The following is a 21,601-nucleotide window of genomic DNA, read 5'->3' on the forward strand; positions in this document are numbered from 1 at the left end:
AGAAAACAAAAGTACATTGCCTTATTTTGTTGTTTCAGTTGAGTCAATCTTCCAACTAAGAGAGAATTTAATATACATTTATTCCAAAATATACACAGGGGGTGCCTGCATCCAAGCATGCTCTGCTCAGTTTTGGAACCAAAGCATCTCCTTTCCTCTCTCAAAGTTGATGACTTTGAATCCTTCCTTTAATTAAACTGTTTCACAGCACAGCATGGAGGAAACCACGAAGTACTCAAGCTCCTTTTGAGACGTGGTTCCATGAAACTTGCTCAGTTCCCAACAAGTACGAGGATACAGTTGGCCATGCTGTGAGTTGTTGTGTATGAAGCTTTGGGGCTGGCAGCCTGCTGGCTGGGCAGCTCCATGTTGTCCTGCCTCATGCCCCTGCCAGGCTGGTGCTGCTGGGTTCCTCCAGGTGAAATGGAACCTTCATGTCACCTCCATCACTGACTTCAGCCTGCAGGAAACGTTTGGTGCACAGAGATAGGGATGCAGGCCCATGAGGTTGTATGTGATCATGTTAGGGCTAGAGGTAGGCAGGGCTTTTAGTGGTAGTAATGCAGGGACATAGAACCAAACAGCTGGGTTTGGAGAAAACAAGCTGAAAATTCTGTTAGGCTTTATTACATGATTTTTGACATATCAGTGGTGTATATATATGTATAATACCTTATGTTACATGTATGGTGGCTTCTAATTTAACCGAGGTATACAGAGAGCACATCTTATGCTTTACATGCAGAGCAATTAGGACAGCATAGTGTAAAACCCTCATTAACGTGCTGTGTAGCAGTGTAGTGAGGCTGGAACACAGTTGGTTAGAGCCATTGGCTGCATTGTGGTGTCACCTCGCTCAGTTGGGGCTGTGGGGGTGATGGGGGCAATGCAGTTGGGGGTGGGGGGAGGAAGGGGCAGTGCTGAGGGGTTGCCAGGCTCCTGTAGCTGATGCTGGGTTAACAAATCTTCCATAGCACTTTGCAAACAGTAATCTCCATGAAGAAGGAAGAGAGGCAGTGATCTCCTGGGCTGGCTCTCATAAATCACTTGTAGGATGCAGTGGCACCCATCCCTGTTCCCCTGCTGCTCCTTAATTTATCTCCTGTTTGTGTGCTAAAGCGTAATATTAGTTCAGGGAGCAAATCTACAAACTGCCCACCTTTCTGGTTCCCTTTGGCATATTGAAACAGTCAATCACTTCCTACCCATCGCCAACAGCCATTATTTTCATGATCTCTCCACCAAGTATTTCTTCCCCTTCTGTTTCTCTACACAATGTCGGTGGCATCAGTCCTTTACCATTCTTTTGTGGCTGATTTTTGACTCTTAATTACTGCAATGCCTATTTAAAGCAGTTCTTTATCTTGCCCGTGCCATGAGTTAGCTATGTGACATCTCATTCATGAATTATGCAGCCCAAAGTCTAGCAAGTGGTGTAGCTGCTCTTGTAGTAGTTGGGAGTAGCGTGATGTTTACTTCAGGCAAAACTGTTGTTTCCTTGAGTGTCTGGGTGGGTGGGCAGGTTTGCTGTCTCGTTTCTTACAGAGATGAAGCAGAAACAGCACGTTGGGCTACTTGGGAAAGGCTGGAGCATCGTTTCAAGTAGTTGAATCGATGAGAATCCCTTAACGCAGCTGATGTTAATCAGTGGCTCTCTAGACTGTGATGAGCAGTAACAAGATTTTATATTGCTGGTTACACTCCTTTAAAAGATTGAGTAACGTTAGCTATGTGGCTACATTGATTTTTAATGGCTTGTTTTTTGAAGCGTAAAAAGAGATTTTGTTTTAATCTACTTAAATCGCTTTTTAAGTTTTGGGTATTTCTTTCTGATAACATTTAAAACCTTTGGGAATTGACCCCGCAGGGCTGCTCCAGACATTTTTATAGCAGTATTAGTTCTTCTTACCTATAAAATGACTTTGTGGAGCTCAGCGTCTTAGTTCTGTGCCCCTGCATTATAATGACCTATGCAGGATCCTTTTATAGGCAGCCAAAATCAGCCCGGTTGTCTCTGATCTCCAAGCCATTTTCCTCCCACCTTGTAAAACTCTTCTTGAAGGCCGTATTTATTGGTGTTTTCTGAAGTCTGATAGAATATCTGTAGGTGATATTCCCCATTCCTCCAAGTGCCTCCAAGTCAGAAATGTTCATCCTTAGCTTGTAGCGAAATTATCTTTATAATTGAACTAATTGACTTTTCCTTCTCTAAGAATAAATCTCTCTCATCGGCTCCACACAAACATTTTGTCTCCAGCGTGGGTCTTTATTGAGCATGTGGGAAGCATTTATTGCCTGTGCTTTGATTATCTCTTGATGATCTCTTAATTATATTGGCAGCATACTGTCAAGTGGAAGGTGAATGCTGTGAAGCAGAGGGACAAGGTCTGGGACAACTAAAACAAGCTGCAGCTCTTGAACCCATGGAAAAATGCGAGATCCCCAAGGTTTATCTTTCCATTTAATTGGAGAGATTGGTTTTAGTTGAGAATAGCTGCCAGTGAATCCAATGGGATGGATTTTGCTCGGTAGTTGTTCTGATGGGAGGCTTTGTCTGACTCGAAGCAAGGTGATTTAAGAACTTATTAGAGCGGGTAACTAAAATACGCCGTATTGATTATCACCTATGGCCTTCTGTCTGCAAGTGTTCCTAGGAGGAGAAAAATTGCTTCGCCTATTGATGGTAGCACATGATGGCCACAAGTCATTAAAGAGCTAATGTGTCTGGAGAGTAAATTAGTTTCTTTTGTTTAAGAAACCCATAGGGTGGTAGTTTAACTCACTAGCCTTTCAGAGTGCATAAATCCATATGCTAAAGTGAAAAGTGCCTTGAATGTCTATGTATAGAGTAGGGATAATGGTTTCTTGGGTAGGATATACCTGTTTCACATTTTTAGAGGTGTTTTCAGGAACTCTGGAGATGAAAACCTTTTATTTTAGTTTGATCCTCTTTTAGTTTGATTGCGAGTGTTTGGAAGCAGTTTGGTACCACATTTCATTTGTGCTGCATCTACCACAACAGCTTCCCTTACCACCACGTGTGGTTTATGTGCTGTTACTATTATAGATCACCATACTTAAACTGTCCTAAAGCCTAGTGGATAAGCGTAAAAACGGTTAGAAAGAGGGAATGCTAAGTGTTGTGCAGCTGATCTGACAGCACTGCTCTATCCATATTGGATGGCATTGCTTGTGAATAACTGCTGATAACTTCTTTCCTCTTCCACCTTTTTTCTGTAGGCAAGCGTGGGACCTTGCAGTTGATATTTGCCTTTCCCAGTTACCTACAATTATAGAGGAAGGAACAGCATTTAGGGTGAGTTACATAATATATTGAAACGTGTCCTTGTTTAACCCGTTATTGGAAGCCTCGTCTCAGCACGTCACTTTTTCTTATTGAATCTTGAATGTAATGGTTTATTCTTTTGGAAAACTGTAGATCCAGTTTCACCTCACTTAGGGAAATAGATTGAATCTGGAATATTCATATCCAATAGCAGCAAGCATCCTATCTTTCTACATGAGTTCAGTGCTGAAAGTGTACCCAAATAGATTCTGTACACAGCTGCCATCTCCATGTATTTAGGAGTGAAGTTTGGGAGTTTTCTGGAATGCTTTTGTGATTATTGAGTTGGTTCGAAATTGGAAGAACAATCTGCCACAGCCGTATGTTTTCTACTTTTTAAAAAGGTGTTCTTAAATTAAATGACTGTTTCCACTGAAACAAGCACTAAAAAGAAAAACAGACGTCTGCTTCGTGCTTTTCTTCACAACCAGCACTTCTGGTGTGGGATGTCACTGGGAAACATAGAAAGCTCAGAGCCCAGCAAGAGGAGAACGATGTGCACATTGCCCCCTGCTCAGAGCAGCTGGGGAGTGTGGGGCCGTGCCTTTACAGCCTTATAAATGCAACTGGAATAGATCCAGTTTTACTCTGACATTCTTCTATTATATTTATGATACCAAACTTCAAAAAGGCTTTCTGGCAGTGATTGCAGATGGTCTCCACAGACCCGAGTACAGGAGGACAGCCATTAACTTCTGCAAGGATGGGGGTTGATAAAGATGCCTTTTAATTCTCCCACCTCTTTTTTCACCCACTCTATGTGCTGTACCTCAAAATGAACACAAATACAACTCTTCCAGCCTGTTCATTTTTATATCAGGTCTCTGACAATATCAGTTGGGTACCTTTACGTTAGAACTGAATATCATCTGTACACCCACAGTCATGTGAGTTAAAATTTACCAAATTTATGTGTATTCAGAAATGGAAGGAGGCAAATACTTCCCTCAGAGGATCAGCAAACATCCTGCCTGCTTAATACTGTGTAGGTTTGTGGCTGTCCTGTGAGGAGAGGACCTGTTGAAGTTCTCCATCAGACACCTAGAGAAATAGTAGGAAACTTGGCTATTAGTTTGGGAGGAAGTGGAAGGGCTCAGCTTTACACTGTGACAGATGCTTGCAGAAGACAGGCAATTGCACATCTCTGATCTGTTCCTTGTGTTCTAATCAAAGTTTTGCCTTCACACCTCCTGATTTATGCCAGCAGGAAGCAGCGTTTATCAGCAGAGGTTGGCAGCTGCTGGGCAGCAGTAATCTGGGCAGCAGTGATGGTTTGGGGTGGGGGGATCGTTTATGTTTCTGAGGTCAGGCCACCTTTTCATAGCGTAGCTGCCCAATGAGTCACAGCATCACCTGCTGCCAGCCCTCCCACCACTGCAGGCTGGGTGCATGGGCTGGGTCAGGCTAGCCTGGATGAAGCAGCTGGTAATCTCTTCAGGGCTGGTTTGTTTCAGCAGCACATTATAAACCACGTGCTCCCGGCTTCTGCTTATTCTCTAGCTGTTCTTCACCACTCAGACCTGCACAATATAATAATCTGCTGGAGCCGAGCCTGCAGGCTAATGTGGGGAGTGGGGTCCTGATCCCACCTCCTCCCTGTCCTCAGCTTTGTTCCCCCTGGGTTTCTGGCTGGGGTCAATATTCTCTCACACCACTGTGTGCAAAAGGAAGGTTTCCTCCAGCACTGGGGATGTTGCCCTGGCCAGGGTTGTTGCTGAACCCCAGGGCTGTCCAAAAGCACACTGTGAGCTCTGGGGACTGTGTCACATTATTGTCCACTCACCACTGCTGTTAGGAGAGCAGAGGTGTTGGATGCACACAAGCAGCCTTAAGGTGCTTCAGTGTCACGTCTCCCCAAGTCCTCTTCCTATTTCATCAGCCAGTCAACCTGCCTTATCAGAGCAAAGCCATAACTGCATCGTGCTTTCCAAAGCCTGCAGTGTTTTCTTTTCTCCTCTATGTCTAGCAGTACCACAAGCCAATTTTATAGGCTTTTCCATGGTGCTTATCACACTAGTGTCTTAGCACCAGAGCCCAGCTGAGGGCTATTAGCTGATGTTGGGAGTTCATCCCACCTGATGAACTTCAGGAGGGCAGAGTTAAAGTGTACTGAATGCTGCAGTTCAGTGTGCTACTCCCATGCCCATTTACCCACACTACCAGGATATCTCTATTGGTGGATTATCTCTAATTAAATTAGTGGATTCAGTACTGTAAGTAAACCTTCCATTCTTTGTTTGCCTATACAAAGTACTATGACTGCATTCACTGTGCTGGGCAGAGGCAGCACAGGAGTGGAAACTGCCTCTGCAGAGCAGATGAAAGCACTTCTGCTGTGGCTGCTTCTCATGTGGAAGAGATTAGCTAGATTTCCCCAAGAGCTGTGATATCTTTTCCAGTTTCTCTGCTCTTCCCTTCTTTTCCGAACGCGTTAGTTAAATGTCAGTATGTTTAAAGGGAACTGCATCTGATCGGTCTTTGGGAAAAAAGAATTTACATTAAAAAGCAAACCAACCAAACATCTGCCGGTTACTGTTTTTACAACCAATACACTGTGTGAGCCCACAGATGCCAAATCTAGTTGCTTTACTCGTTTTTAAAGCCAAACATGCCATCTGTATTCTTGCTCTTACAGCACAGCCCCTTCTTCGCAGAGCAGCTGACGGCGTTCCAGGTGTGGCTGACGATGGGTGTAGAGAACCGCAACCCCCCGGAGCAGCTGCCCATTGTCCTGCAGGTGAGCAGCCCTGGACACAGAAATACCTGAGCTCCTCCAGGATTAATGAGGGCTCATGGCATGTCTGCTAGAGGACAAGGTGCTTTTCTTCCCCTCTGCCTTCCCTTTCTGTTGGGCATAACTTGCTGTAGCCTATTTGCAGCTCCAGCACTATTGGGCAGCCAGCCCTTTCAGGCAGAGTCTTTATCTTCTGCCTGCTTTCACAGAGTGGGCATTAACTGCAGTGTAAATAGTTTGGGAATGGATTAGTTTTCTCTGCTACAGCTACAGCCTGGAAAGTGTTGCCTTTAATGGGATGCTGAAATTTAGTTGCAAGAACATAGAAACAAGTCTCTGAAGACCATGCCTGGAAGGAACATGGGGTTCTGGTAGACATTTGCTTAGATGAGACAAAACTCATTTTTAGAAAGGGGAAATAAATCCAGAAGAAACAACACCACATTTCGAGTCACCTTTTATCCAAGAGAAATATGGCAGTTGTTCATCTGCTCTTGCCCTCCCCTCTCCACCTGTTTGCACTGACAGAAATACAAACCCTTATTGAGACTGCCGTGGCCTCTTCTCTATCAGGCACCAAAATTTAAAGTCTTCCTGTTTAAAGAAGCACGATTCCAATCACTTATCCAGAGACCTGTGATTTCTTTCACTAAATGTGAGAAGACTTGCCTTCCCTGTTAGCTGCCAGCTTGTTCTGTGACTGACAGCACCATCAATCACTGTGAGACGGAATCTTAATTTCCCTGAGCCTCCCAAGTCTTGAGAGATCAGCTGGATAAACAAATGGAAGGTTTATCTCGGTCGCTGCAATAGGAGAAGGCAGGATTCTGCTCCAGCACCAACTTTGCTGCTTTCCAGTGAATCATTTGGCACCGGAGGGCTCTGCAGCAGCTTAACCTTGCAGTGGAATTGAGAGGTCATCTGGCAAAGGAATCTGCTTTCCCTCCTGGAGTAAAAATGAGCTAGGACAATGTAATTATTCTTTTAATTAAGGTATATGTAGTCATAGAATGAAATAACATGGCTTGTTAACAGGTTTGAGATGCTTCAAATCAAAGAGTGACTGCTTAAGAGAGGGGAGAAATTATTTCACACCTCTTGCATGTGTCTTTTTGCTTTAAGCCCCTGGGAGCGCTTATGCTGTGCTGCTGCAGCCTGAGGTTGATTCTGTTTTCCCATTTTAGATGTGCCCCAAGGGAAAGATGGTGTTTGAGTGCCAGGGGTACGGTGCCAGCCATGCAAAGCTTGGATTTGTGATGGTCAGGGAAAACATCCTTTGTACATGGCCTGTATTGACTTCAAGAAGTTCCAAATTCCATTTCAGTTTTGTGCTGTGCATGGGGCAGATTGGACACAGGTGACCTCCTGGTGCAGGGACAGAGAAATGAATCAAAGGCAGAAGTCTGCAGCTGCAGATCCTGGTGGAGGTGCCTCCTGCCATGGGGTGCTGGTACACATGGCCAAGTCTCTGCTCACCCACTGCAAGCCATGGAGAGCTGCTGCTGTAGTCACCTTCTTCCCTCTGTGTTTGTTAGGGAATTCCTAGTCAGGGAAGGATGTGATGCAGCCCTGAGCGCACAGTGGCACAGTGTAGTAACTTAATTTCACTCCAGGTTTGTAAACTGTGCATCCCCACATCCTCACCCTGGTCTCCAGAGTTTGTGTCAGTTGTGGCCTCAGTTTATTGTGCAAATCAGAATGGGAAGTGTGAAAACGAAAACCTGAGAGTCAGTGCTGGCTTGTTTGTTTCTGAGAATAATGAAATGGAACTTTAGAAATAAGACAGAGTCTGGGTTGGTTAAAGAGTCTTGTGGGAAGTCAGTGCAGTCGAGATGTGGTTTTGTATCTTCACCTGGAAATCCTTTTCAATCACATCCATTTATTTCCAGCTACAGCAAAAAGTATGGCCTTTCTTGTTTGTTTCTTCTGAAGGTCGAATAGCAGAAGCATTGCCAAATCCTTACGCCCCCTGTGTCTGTGTAAGCACCCTGCACCTAATATGTTCCTTTCTGTTGTTTTAGCTCTGCCCCAGCTTCTACCATGCCCTGGTTTTTCTTGCTGCTTTAATCTCAAACAGCTGGCCCTGTTGTTCCTGTGCTGGGCATCTTTAAAGCATGTGGTTAATCATGCCAGGTTCTGTATTAAATTTATGGAATAGGTTGATGCCAAGTAGGGCAGGATGACCAAAATGTTTTCTCTTATGACCTGTCTTGGGATCTGAGCAGGGATATTCAGACACGAAACAATTAGAGGGATTAAGACACCCTCCCATGTCTTTTTCCTCTGGATTTTCTCTACACAACTTTAGTACCTGGTGTCAGTTGTCCACGGTATGAGGTGTAAGCGAAGTAATTTAGTTGTTCATCACTATTAAACATGAAAAAGACTTTAATCTGTATATGCATTGTGGAAAGAAACATTGAGACTGGGATGCAACCGGGGAGCTAAATCAACGAGTCGCCTTCCCTGAGATCCATGCTGAGGGATGGTGCTCCATTTAAACCGGGGATTAAATGTTGCATTCCAATATCTTACATCTGTTAAGGAGATTAAGAACTGAAAGTCTGTCTGTTAATATTTCACACCAGGGTAGGTATAAGCCAGTAAACTATCACCTCATTATCGTTGTCAGGCTCCATTTTAATGAGATTTTTATTAATGACTAATGTGACCTTTTGCTTCCCTTTTAAGTCTCTTATATTGATTTGCTGAGGAAAAGAAGCCTCTTTTTCTGCTTCTGAGCTGTTTTGAGTACTGGCAGGCTGCTCCTTTTGTTCACCTTTGAATCCTTCCTGCAGATACAATCCTATTCCTCCTTTTCTGAGGAAAGACAGTAAGATGAGACTGTTTGAAATCCGTAGTGGCTGCTTCCACCTAGCAGAGGTGAGCTGCATAGGAGCCGTTGTGCTTGAGAGAAATATTAGCAGGGAGAGAACTGGAGCACCACTTGGAGACTGAGATTAACTGCATTCTGAGGGAAAGATTTGCAAGGGTCTGCAAAACTTCATGGAAAGGAGCACTGCTGGGGGGGCAGCACCCCACTGGTGACACTGCTCAGTGGAGTGAAGGTTCCCAGCAGCCGGGGTTTGTCCTTCAGCTTTTTCCATTCAGTTCATCATTTCTAAGTTACATGAGGTCCTCCTACATTTGTTCTGCAATCACAAGGAGCTTTGTTCCCTGCTAGTAACTGTTGTCCCTTTCCTCTGCAGGTTCTGCTAAGCCAGGTGCATCGGCTGCGAGCTCTGGATCTGCTGGGAAGATTTCTGGACCTGGGGCCCTGGGCAGTTAGCTTGGTACGTTGGTGCTGTGTTTTGTCTTGTAAAAGTCAATTAGACTCTCAGTGTAACTGATAAATACAAACGATGATTTATGGAAGGAAGATGTGGAAGGTACTCCACAGATTTGACAAATGGCTCTTGTTTTGTGTAGTCATGCATATGGAATGGAGCAAGCATCTCTAAAAGAAAAGTGGTTTGTATTAATCAAGAAGGCCGAATAGCTTTTCATTTGTGCTATTACAAAGAGGAGTTCTTTAGACGAAGTTCAGTGTAATATAATAGGAGCTACAAAACAGAAGGCAGCACCCAGGACAAATAAGGAGGTTTATCATGTAAAATAAAGAACAACAAAAAGCCCATATGTTCGTCATCCTCTGCTCTCCCAGCTTACTGGCTGCATGGTTTCTTTTCTTCCTTTATCTACTTGGTCTCTGGATTGTATAAGCTCTTTAGAGATGAAGCAGCTGCCTTCTGTGTTTTGAGAAGTGGCTAGCATGGTGCAGGCAATAAGTAAGAACGTTTAAAGCACTCCTGTAAATGGATCTGTTTGTTGACAACAGTGATGAAGACAAACCAGTAGCTGGCAGTGGGATATCTCCAGGTTGGGGCTTCTTGTTGGCTTTTTTTCCCTCCCATTTTCATCTCAGACAAGGCTCCTTCCTGCACCACAGACAGCTTAGCCCACAGCAGCATGAGGAAAGCATGACTTTAAGCTTTCTAGATTAGAAACTTCCATGAGGGTCAGCATGTGGTGCAGGGCGTCTATTATAGTGACCTCTGCTGTAGCTGTTCTGCTCCTCATGGACTGCAACAACTCCACTGCTGTGTGGTGCCCTGCTGCAGCCCATGGAGCCCCCTGAGCCCCCAACGCATCCCCACCCCCTCCTCACGCTTCCCTCTCATTGCCCTTTGGGAAGGGATCTGCAGTCATGGAGGGATTCTTGGAGATTTAATGAGTTGTGTGTGCTCCTGTGAGCAAAAGGCTTGGTAAAAAGTCTGTGTAAGCGAGAGGCCTAGTTAATTTCCAGTGGGAAGGCTGTAATTATTGAGCTTTTGCAATATGTTTACTTGTGAAAGCAAATGGCCCCATCTGAAAAGAGCACAGCGTATCGTGAAGCATAAAATAGCACAGGCTGTAACGAGAAGGAACGAGTGCTAGATTAACTCTGAGTCTCACCGGGCCAAATGAGTCTGAAAATATCTGGTGACATCCACGATTAAAATGAGCAATAGAGGGATCCCTTCTTTACTAGAAACGTATGAAACTGCCTTCTACCAGGTTTCTCATCTGTGTCATTAAGATATGCTTCGTCTCCGCAAAGCGGGCAGCGCTGCCCCTGTGCACTGCAGTGCCATAAGGCTGAGATGTCTCTGAGCATTTGCTCTTCTCTCTGGCTCCCCAGGCGCTGTCTGTTGGCATTTTCCCGTATGTGCTGAAGTTGCTTCAAAGTTCAGCTCGTGAGCTGAGACCGCTTCTTGTCTTCATCTGGGCCAAAATTCTCGCAGTGGACAGTGTGAGTACTTCTCAGCATGGCTGCTTTCTCTGGTTTTCAGCAACGTGCCTTTATTTTCCTATTTGCTTCCATCCGGTTGCTTTGGAATTCAGGATTTCTCTTGAGGCGCTTCAAAAGGGTGCTGTATTATCTGAGGACTGGTGTATTTCCTCATTTGTTGCTTTCACTTGTGTGCAAGCTGACTTTGTGAATATGAAATCCCCTTTCAGGTATGGCAAGCCAGACTGCCCACCTCTTCAGACAAAGCACATACAACATCATGTTAATGTTCCCAGCTGAGTTTCTCCTTTGGTCCTGCAGTGCTCTGGGGGAGAGCCATCAGATCTCCCTGATTGCATCTTTGCTGGGAATAGTACTGTTTCACATGCTGAGGGGCTTAAAATGCCCCTTGGCTCCCACGTTCCCCTCACACCCTGTGTTCTCACCTGTTTCCCCCTCACATTTTTCATTTTAAATTGTTTTGCTCAAAACCGTTTCTGTCAGTGTCAGAATAGCCCCTGCCTGGTCTTCAGACCCCGATTCTTTCTGGAAATAAAGCAGAACTGATTTTTTTGGTGACTGGAATTTAAGAGTCCTCTTCCAAGTCCCCTGTGACAGCACTTGCATACAGTCCTGCACTGAACGTGGTTGGCATAGGGGCATCTGTTGCCTAGAGAAGACAGTTTGTTCCTATCACAGGTCTGTGATTCTGGTCTTCTCTGCAGTATTTTGGCATCTTTGGGCTAAAGCTTAAAAACTGAGCCCTGTTTGTGTTGTTGTTTTTTAAGGATGGCCTTACCCAGAGCTCGGGGTCTGGTTTTGTTTTAGATAAATAATTAAACCGAGAAGTAATTATAGATAAATTGGCATAGTCACGTGTATGGCTCTATGGTTTGTGAGTACAATTAGTCGAGCAATTTAGGATTATTAAGAGAGGTACACAGAGATCATGGCAGGCACAGTTGTAAGCTGACATAGAATTGCTTGAACTGCTTGTAAAAGTTGACTCTTGCTTATTTGGGGATTTGTTGTTGTTAGGCCTCTTCCATTTCACTATGGAGAATAATGCTGAATGCGTTGGAATTTTTCCTTGCTGTTGATATAGCATTGTCGAGTTTGGTTTTATAAATATATTTTCATTAACATCCTAAGAGGATTTTGGAAAGCAAAGAAAATGAAAACTATTCATCTTCAAGCTACTCTTGAGAAGCTTGTTTTGATGCATGCACCTCTGCGGCTCCTGCTTCAGCCCCAGGTACCTCTCAGAGAGGGCTCATGTATAATTCACGTGGGTGCTGAGCCATCCTTCACTGTCTCTGTGTTGAAGCTGATCTAAGAGTGCTTCCATCCCTTGCCGTTCCCTGCCACCATCAGTGTTGCTCCCTGCCATGTTTTACTGCCTCACTCCTTTAAAACACCCCAACAAACCAAAAACACACACAGACGCCAAAAAAAAAGCATTCAGAATACTCGGGTGTTTGGGTTCTTTCCTGTTATTTTTGCATTCCCAGCTCCCAGGCAGTGGTGTGAGAAGGGAGGAGGCAGTGACAGCAGGCAGGTGGGATGAGTGCTGCTGAGGGAGGGGACAGAGTGCTGTGCGGTGATGGAGCAAATGTGTGCTAATAGCAGAAAGCTGAGGAGGAAAAAATACCCAAAAAACAATTGATAAAACCATGCTGAAAACAAGGAGGTACTGCTAATATGGGACAGCAAAGAAACAGATCTCAGCACTCCGAGTAATTGGCTGAAAACAATAGAAACCGCTGTTCAAAGGAATTAAGAGGTGTAAATAGTATCCGTGCTTCCCAGCTGTGACCTCTGCTCTCAGGATGGTGATGCCAGCTCATGATGCCAGCTCTCCATGTTGCTCCCAGGATCTAACAGGGAGGGTTTGAATAAAGGTATTGGTCCCATAGGAGCTGCCCCTGCCTGGAGCTCATGGGCAGCAATGGGAACACAATGAGAGCAGTGTGACGATGGGCAGTGCCCTCTGGGTTGGTGCCTGTTTGCTTCTGCAGCCGAGAGATGGGTTTTTTCCCAAGGAGTGAAGAGTGTTCATGCTCAGAATGAAGCATGGGGAGAAAAAAAAGCTGCTCTGTATGTGTGTGTGTGTGTGTGTGTGTGTGTGTGTGCAGCATTACACAAAAGTCAGGGAAGCCTCTCATAGCTGCAGCCTGGCATCAATCCATTCCCTCTGCTCTTTGGTCTGCCAAAAGCAGCATCTCTACTCCCTTCAGCAATAAAATATTCTCTTGCATCTCTGTCTTGCCATCCCCTTGCCTTTCAACAATTAGTTCCCTCCTTCACCTTCTATGCCTGATAAAAAATACATGATCCTGTCTCTGGTGTGAAGCATACAATAGAACTGCTGTCACAAGGGAAATGGGATGCCAAGTCAGTTTTCACTCACCTAAATTTTCACTTTAATAATATGTATTTTCTTGGTTTGACCCTAGTATGTCATACATGAAGCCTGACTTTATATGTTTGCAAAAAGAGCTGTGGGGGGGAGTTAGTGGTGCATGCTGTGCTGTGGGATCAGAGCCGTGTGCTCCACTGCTGGTGCTGCTCCAACAGCTGCATCCCCTACCTGCAGAGCTCAGGGAACAGTGATGTTCCTCCATGGGCTCTGATTGTGTGTAGCAGGAGATATGTCACCGTGCATTGGTAGCGTGCCAGTTCAGCGTGCCTCAGCACTTGACCAAATAATGCAGAGATTAGAGACGTGTGTGCGATGAGTTGAAATCTTCTTGTCAAAATACAGTCCCGCCTGGGTAGGGGATTGGATGGAACACAGGGAACAAATAATTCCTTCTCCATCCCCCTGCAGATTTACTGGTAATCGCTCACTGATGTGGGTCACTGTATGCAAACATGTGCTAGGTTTGATCAGTGCTGCAGTCTGAATTGTCCTGGTGCACAGGACTGTGCTTTAACGTTCCCATAGATGCTCTGACATCCTGAACCAAATGAGCGCTCGTTGCCTTGGCACCAACATCTTCTAATCAGATTCCTCTGAGGTTTTGCTTTTGTTGGCCCTCAAATAATGACAAAGGTGTGGTGTGGGTCAGTGATGTCAGGTGAGCTCTTCTCCCCGGTGAGAGGGCACATCTTTGGCTGTTTGTCACTACTGGGGTGCAGTGTCTGCTCCTCTGCCCCCTGCTCTATGCAGACATCTGGCCATGGCTCTGATGAAGGGCTCGCTCTTTCCTTCACTTCTCATATGAAAACTAGATTGGAGAAAAATGCTTAAGGTGTGGAATATTTATTCACTGTTGGGAGAAGGAATATTTTTGCTACTGTACTGACTGCTTTTTCTCCTTCTCTCTGTCTTGTTTCAGTCATGTCAAGCTGACCTTGTGAAGGACAACGGTCACAAATATTTCCTTTCCGTTTTGGCAGATCCTTACATGCCAGTAAGAACAAGTCATCTTTATTCAGGTTCTTCCAGCACTTGCTCAGCTTGTCGGGGTTTGTACGCTGCTTTCTGACACAGCTCTGCTAATGAGGGCTGCTCCCACCTCCAGCTCTGGGACCCACTGCAGCCACTGCCTGGGGAGCTGGTGCTGCTGCTGGGCTGCGTGATGCAGGCAGCCTCCAAACAGGGAGCTGCAAAGTTGCCTAAAGATATTTAAGCATGAATTACTCAGAAAGATAGGAGCTGTGGGCTTCTGGGGGCTGGGTGCAGAGGCAGGCTCATTTTGCTGTAAGTTTCATAATTCTCTCTGCAAAAGTTTTTTTTTTTATTATGTGGTTTCCTGTAATGAGTATTTGTATGCCTCCTCCAGAACAATACCCAGGGGTTGGTTGGGAGGATCGTATTGGCAGTCTGATGATACAAGATTATGGAGTGTCTGAGGAGTATGACAAGATGACAGGAAAATCCTGGCTTTCTCTCCCCTCTTGCTCTTTTGATGCGATAGAAACCATATTCAGGATAAGCTCGTGTTTCAGAAAACATGGAAGGTTGTTGTTCTATGACCCGTTTTGTAGATAACAATTAGTTGTGTGTTGTTTTAAGGCTGAACACAGGACGATGACTGCTTTTATTCTGGCTGTAATTGTTAACAACTACAACACAGGACAGGTGAGTCCCAGCATCCTCTCTCCTTCTGTTGTCTCTCTCTTCTCTGCATTGTGCCTTTACTTTGATGAACGTGCCTTGGCTCGCATTAGTGCACAACCCTGAACTGGAGAATCGAAATAGAAGATAGCTTCACGATAGGTTTTGGTTCTTGTTTTGGTGGAGTAAAAGAAGAATTGGCCTGGAGGTGTAACAAGCACACGATCCGGATGTGCCAACTGGAAGAGGAGGTTAAGGACACACCAGCTGCCCTCCAGGCACTGCACTGACGTGCTGCTGATAGAGAAATAGTGCCTAGTTCTGTCAAGTGAGAATTTGATGGCTGTGATACAGTTCTTGAGAAGGATGTATGGAAGGAGCCATAAACCTTAAGGCTCTGACAGGTGCAAAGGAGTATCTCTAATGAGGAGAAAAACAGATTTTATGCGTTACAGGAAGTATTTCTAATGCTGACCTATTCAACTTGCTACTATAGCATGCAGTATACTTTGCCCTTGTGCTGCTTCCAAATGGTGTTTTGCAACAGGATCAGTATATAACCTGGTTTCTGGTCTGTTTTTTTCTTTTTTGATGATGAGGTGGGAAGCTGTCAACCAAAATAAATGGCATTGATTTGTGTTTTAGGAAGCCTGCCTTCAAGGAAACCTGATTGCTATTTGCCTGGAACAGTTGAACGATCCACATCCTCTCCTGCGTCAGTGGGTGGCCATTTGTTTGGGGCGTATTTGGCAGAACTTTGACTCAGCCAGGTGGTGCGGTGTGAGAGACAGCGCTCATGAAAAGCTCTACAGCCTCCTCTCTGATCCAATCCCAGAGGTAAGAATCCAACTGTTTAAACAAACACCAGCCGGACTGTCAGAATTGTGTAAGCAGGCTGCAGAAATACTTACAAAAACAGTGTCTTCAAGGGCTTTATGGCTGTATCTTATTGCTCTTCCTTCGAGATGGTTCAAATCACACAAGCCCTGTGAGAGAAGCAACTGAGGGGCTGTTCATACAGCCCAAGTCACAGAATCTTAGGACTGGCACAAGGAGGCACCCCCTTTTTCACTTGCCTGCGTATCAGAGGCTTTTTAACAAAAGCGGTCCCAAAATTCACTGTGTTTCAAAAAACCCTCTCATCTTTCTATCCGAGTATGGAAACTGTTCTTCTCCTGGCACATGTGAAAGTACATCTTTAACTGAATGCATTTTACTCTCATGACCAAATCTTCAAGAGAGCAGAGATTCTTGTGCAGAGCATGGCTGTGATTGACAGAGCCAGTCAGACCCTGCTGGGATTACGTGGTGTGTGGAAGTAAGCCTGGAGATAAACGCCACTGCTGACTTGCAGTCATTAAAGATTAGCTCCCCTTTTACACCAGTCTTTCTCTCCTGTATCTCCTACCTCCTTTCTCTTGCCTAATCTTTCCCACGTTCTGTAATCCGTATTTGTGCAGCGGTCGGGTCGACCTGTCTTTATGACACATCTGCACCTCTGTTTGAGGAGCCAGGGTGACCATTTCTGCTCTGTGAAGCACATCCTGCACTTGCTGATTATGCTGTATCCCCACTGTTTTCACTCTCTGCCAAGGCAGACTGTAAGGTTACCCAGCCATCTGATCCCTCCGTTCTTTGTGTGATCTGGCAAAATTTACCCTGATTTCAGCTGCTGTCTCTTTCTTTTTCCCAACTTCTGTTACCTTTCTGCATGCCTTTAACTGAAGACTGGAGTTCAGTGCTCTTGTTAAAGAGATTCACATGCCAACCGTAACTCCCTCTATGCCTTATTCCTATTAATTAATATTCTAGGCAGTATCAACTGGAAAAATCACCCATGGGAAGGTCACTGAGTATTCTGGGAAATTAAATGCACTCCTTCATCTGTGAATACTTATAACTCAGCACTTTGATGAACCTGGTTTGGTTCTTAGTCTCTGTGGGCTTCCATTCAGCCCTCGCTATTTACTTGACACAGTAGCCTGGGTTTCCAGAGGCACCATTTGTGGGGATAAGAGCTCCCAATGGCAAACTTGAGGCCAGAGCGAAGGGGAAGATAATGAGGAATGTTTCCCTCTCCCAGGTTCGCTGTGCTGCCGTCTTTGCACTGGGAACATTCGTGGGCAACTCAGCTGAACGGACCGACCACTCCACCACCATCGACCACAACGTGGCCATGATGCTGGCCCAGCTCATCAATGATGGGAGCCCCATGGTTCGGAAGGTAGGGACAGGGCAGCTCTGCAGTGGTTTGGTGGAGCTGTTCTGCCAAGCTCTGCACTGTGCTGAACCAGAGTGTGTTACTTAATAGACTTTTCACTGATTCTTATTTTTGTTGTTGTTTTTAAATTAAAGAGAATGCAGTGATGGAGGTAAGGAAGGAGAGTGGTGACGGTGAAGTCTTTTTCAGGTCGTTAAAGGATTTGTCTGTTAACACACTTCTGTTGGTTCCTGTTCTGATTGAAACATTTCACATTACACAACCTCAGTGAAATAGCAATCTGTTGCAGGAAACATGGAGTGTGCAGTGGTCCAAGAGGAGGAAGAGGAGAGGGAAGTAAGAGGGCTGTGAGAGAACATGAGAGCTCACAAACAGATCTTGTTGCTTTTGGAAACCGTAAGGAAGGATGACAAATGGGTTCAAAGGAATTCTTCACATTCTGGAGTGTTATTTTCTGATGCACCACTGTACAACAATAGAACATTAAACAGTTTTTGATGTTTTGGATTGTTCTTGATGGGATGCACTTAGACGTCCTAACGCTCGTGTCTGCTTAACTGGAACATCAATACCCTGACAGGTTGTCACCGACCAGCATTGTGAGGATTAATTTTTGCTGTCTTGTTCCAACATTTATCAATTTAATTCAAGAGAGAACTGCATGTCCCACTGTATGCTCTGAGATTCATAAATCTCTATTTTGGAGTTTCGTCCTCTGAACAGAGAACAGTGAGAAATGCTGGTTCTCCACCTTTCCTTTTGGCTATTTCCACACGCCCAGCAAATAATACCTATCTATGGGTCTGAACTTCACCACCTCTTCCCTCCCCACCTTTGTAATTCAGTGTTCCTAAGCTGCACCTATGGGAATGAAATGGCTATGGATTGGCCAGACTGTCCTTTGTGGGTACGTGGCATGGTCCTCATGTTGGCTGCTGACATGAAGGTCAGGGCAGGGCTCCTCGGGGGAGAGCTGAGCCACGTCCTCAAGGTCCACATGTCAAATACTGTTTCCTTCTGCTCAGAGCAAATGTAGGACAGGTTGTGGGGCAAAAGCTTGGCTCTCTGTTTGCATGGCACAGGGATGGGGTCATGCCATGCCACTGCAGGCTGAAGGCACCCATCCCAGCTCACTGCTGCTTGAGTACACAGGAGCTGGGCATTAATTCAGTAGTTTCTGGGACACAGCATCAGTTTGACAATATCAGGCAGAATCAAAGAGCAGTGGCAGACTGTTCAGATATAAAGGACTTGTTGTGAAGAATTAATTTTGAAACGGAAGGCTTTGCCTTTTTTCAGATCATCCCTGTGAAGCAAAGGGAAAATCAATGCTTCTCCCAGCCAACCATAAAAAGTGTCCTCGTCTCCACTCGGTGACAGATGGGTGTTAATTTTGTCAAAGGGTTGGTTTCGCAGGGACCTGAGTCTCCATAATTTAAGAATAAAAAATAAAAATAGCAAGTCCTTGCAGAATAGAAGGCCATTCCCAGTCACGTTCACTCAGAATAGAGCTAAGTTGCCATCATCTTTGTCATTGGTTCATCTCATGCGTTTAGAAGTTTAAGTGGGGTTTTTTTTCCTTTCCGCTGCATTAGGGAAAGTGTAGGTAGGGCAGCAGACCCGCAGCCCACTGCAGCAGTATCTGTCTGAAGAACTGCCCCTTGGCTCATCTTGGGAGAAGGAAATGTGCTCTGTCTCACTGGTGTTTGGCCTATTAGAGAAGTTCTGATTTAGTTTCTCGTTGTGGTAGCAGAGGGTGTGGGTATGTGTGAAGCAGATCCGCAGGAAGCCAAAGCAGCTCATCAGACAATTTGCCTATTGCTAATGAGTGTTCCTGCATTTTTATTTCTTCTCATTACTAGTCTGGATGGTCTCCCAGTTGTATCAGTAAAAATTGGGCATATGGTTCTGTCTTTTCCTTTTGTTCACTGTTTCTGACCTATACAACAATGGAATACCTTTTCTATTCTGCTCTTTCCATAGGAGCTGGTGGTGGCTTTAAGTCACCTGGTGGTTCAGTATGAGAGCAATTTCTGCACTGTCGCCTTGCAGTTCATGGAAGAAGAGAAGAATTACCCTCTCCCTTCTCCAGCTGCCCCAGGTTTGTGTTCTGTGTCTTTATGGCAGACAGCACGGGAGGATTTTGCTGGTGACAGTGGAGTTCTTGCTGGTGGTGATTTGTTGAACAGCAGCATTGCTACAAAGCTGAGGGACGTGGCAGATAGCACCGTAATACATTTGTCCTGGAGAAATGCATCCTCAGCTGAGTCTTCATCTCACTTGTGGAGACGGAACACCCAGCCAAATGCAAAGGGATTCCCTTCAGATCAAAACTGAAGTATATTTGTTAAAAGGCTTCCCAGACTTCTTATCTGAAATTATACCTGAGCCTTCAGTTTTGTGTTGACCTAAAGGATAAGAAACTCAGAACAGAACAATGAACTCAATGTACCCCTTTCTACTGTAAGGCACCAGCTTTGTGCCTATAGTCCTATCCTTTTTTTTGTGTGTTGCTTTACACAGGGAATGAAAAGCCCAAGTGAAGTTGTTGCTGGCCTCTTATTTTCCTTAGATATTAAGGACATTTGAAATAATCAAAGATAATAGGGCTGTTGCAACAGAAGCCTGGAGGCAATAGCATGTGTTGTCTCTGCAACAAGTCGTTTAATCTCCGCATTGTCTGAATAAATTAATCATATTAGAAAATAAGTTCCACATTTGTCTTTGCTGCAGGAAATAAGCATTATTTACCATTTATACAAGTGCTTTTCCACATCCAAAATGATCTTAAAGTACTCTGTAAGTAGGATGCACTGGAAGCATAGCCCCAGCACCGTAATGCAGCCACCTCTGCTTTGGAATAAAACAGAAGCTGTGACATTGTGTGTGTATTCAGGAATGAATATGGGGGGAAAAAAAATGGGAAATTGCAGTTATCCGAGTATCTGTATTTCAATACAAGCTGTAACTAGGCCTGAAATTTGGTCAGGAAAGTGATTTTTCATAAGCCTTTGTAACAACCAGAAAGAAAGAATCCAGAGCTTTAGCGAGCAGAAGCAGACAGAAGCCTGCAAGTGCCATCTACTAAATGGAGTCTGCTGTAGCAGTGTGTCCTAGCACAGCGTCTGGGCAATGGCCCAGCATCAACCTGGAGGGAAGAGCCATTGTGTTTCTGGGTAGTCTGCAGGCACTGGCAAGGCTCAGCTCACCTGAATTTATTGAATGGAACAAAATCACAGCCTAAACAACAGCGAAAATGTGTTCCATGCTGGTTGTGTTCAAGGAGGATCCCGTGTTGTACCTCGTTCTGTTTATGCTTAATGGACAGTGGGTGAATTCTGTTTGTACTGGTAATGTTTTAGCTCAGTCTTTGCTGGGTCCCTTTGGTCACATCTCTAATTGCTAAATTTTGCATCCGCAGAGGGTGGGAGTTTGACACCGGTGCGAGATGGGCCGTGCACACCTCGGCTGCGATCTGTCAGCTCTTATGGGAACATCCGAGCAGTTACCACAGCCAGGAACCTGAACAAATCCTTGCAGAACCTCAGTCTGAATGAAGAATGTAAGAGATTAGAAAGTTCTGTCGTTTTTCTATGCTGCCTCTTGCAAGCCACCATGTGCAAACCAATGTGCAATGTGCAAAGAACTTGTGCCTTGATTATCCAGCTGGCAGCTCCAATGGGTTAGATGAAGAGCCCTCTCCTAATTAATTTCAATTTACTGGTCATTAATATTGATTTAAGTGTTTGAGGATCAAGATGGTATCTTTCCATTTCCTGACACACATTGGTTTTTCACTGTTGGAATCGTTTCTGACTCTTTGACCCTTACTCTGTATTTAAACATTCAGATTTTGAAAAGGGGACGTTGTGGATTTGCCCACACGTTCACTGAGCGCTGCACGATTCATTTCAGCATCTGCCCTCCTTTCCTTTGGCAGCTGGAAGCTCTGTTGCGTTTTCTCCTGGGAATCTCAGCACCAGCAGCAGTGCCAGCAGCACCTTGGGCAGCCCTGAGAACGAAGAGTACATCCTGTCGTTCGAGACGATCGACAAGATGAGACGAGTCAGCTCTTACTCTTCTCTGAATTCACTCATAGGTGAGTAAAGACTCTCCCCCTTCCTTTGGTGTCACCTTTCTTTGCATGTTCGCACTAGGTTTTGTGGAAGGTTTGCATCTCAGCTCCTGCTAGAGCTCTCATGGCAGCAGAAATGCTGTTCCTGTGCCTGGTTAGGCTATATGCAGAGCAGAGCCCCTCCTGCTCTGAAGCTTTTGGCTTCAGCTGTGTGTGCCTCGCTGTGGCAGACAGCAATCCTCCTAGGAATACGAGCACAGAAATGTTGCACATGAAGGGATTTTATGTCCACCGTGGTTTTGTTGCCTGGATAATCAAAACAAGGACTTCCCATCTCATGGATGCAGCAGCTGGGCTGTCTGGCAGTAACAATTTCCCTCGATTATTTTTC

The 21,601-nt window shown here is 45.0% G+C and overlaps 1 protein-coding gene across 6 annotated transcripts in view; it reads left to right on the forward strand.

Annotated features, from left to right (window-relative positions):
* Positions 1 to 21,601, forward strand: part of RPTOR (regulatory associated protein of MTOR complex 1) — a 113,313-nt gene that overhangs the window by 54,963 nt on the left and 36,749 nt on the right. For 5 of the 6 annotated variants that reach the window (XM_015880020.2, XM_015880022.2, XM_015880023.2 and 2 more), the window contains 11 exons: positions 3,241 to 3,316; positions 5,982 to 6,083; positions 9,290 to 9,373; positions 10,762 to 10,872; positions 14,193 to 14,267; positions 14,873 to 14,938; positions 15,560 to 15,751; positions 16,998 to 17,138; positions 19,119 to 19,236; positions 20,557 to 20,697; positions 21,076 to 21,234. In XM_015880020.2, the coding sequence (XP_015735506.1) occupies positions 3,241 to 3,316; positions 5,982 to 6,083; positions 9,290 to 9,373; positions 10,762 to 10,872; positions 14,193 to 14,267; positions 14,873 to 14,938; positions 15,560 to 15,751; positions 16,998 to 17,138; positions 19,119 to 19,236; positions 20,557 to 20,697; positions 21,076 to 21,234 (1,265 nt within the window). The remainder of the gene's footprint in view (positions 1 to 3,240; positions 3,317 to 5,981; positions 6,084 to 9,289; positions 9,374 to 10,761; positions 10,873 to 14,192; positions 14,268 to 14,872; positions 14,939 to 15,559; positions 15,752 to 16,997; positions 17,139 to 19,118; positions 19,237 to 20,556; positions 20,698 to 21,075; positions 21,235 to 21,601) is intronic. The other variant, XM_015880024.2, reaches the window with a different exon arrangement.

The sequence above is a fragment of the Coturnix japonica genome, chromosome 18 (assembly GCF_001577835.2).
Source record: "Coturnix japonica isolate 7356 chromosome 18, Coturnix japonica 2.1, whole genome shotgun sequence".
Lineage (NCBI taxonomy): Eukaryota > Metazoa > Chordata > Aves > Galliformes > Phasianidae > Coturnix > Coturnix japonica.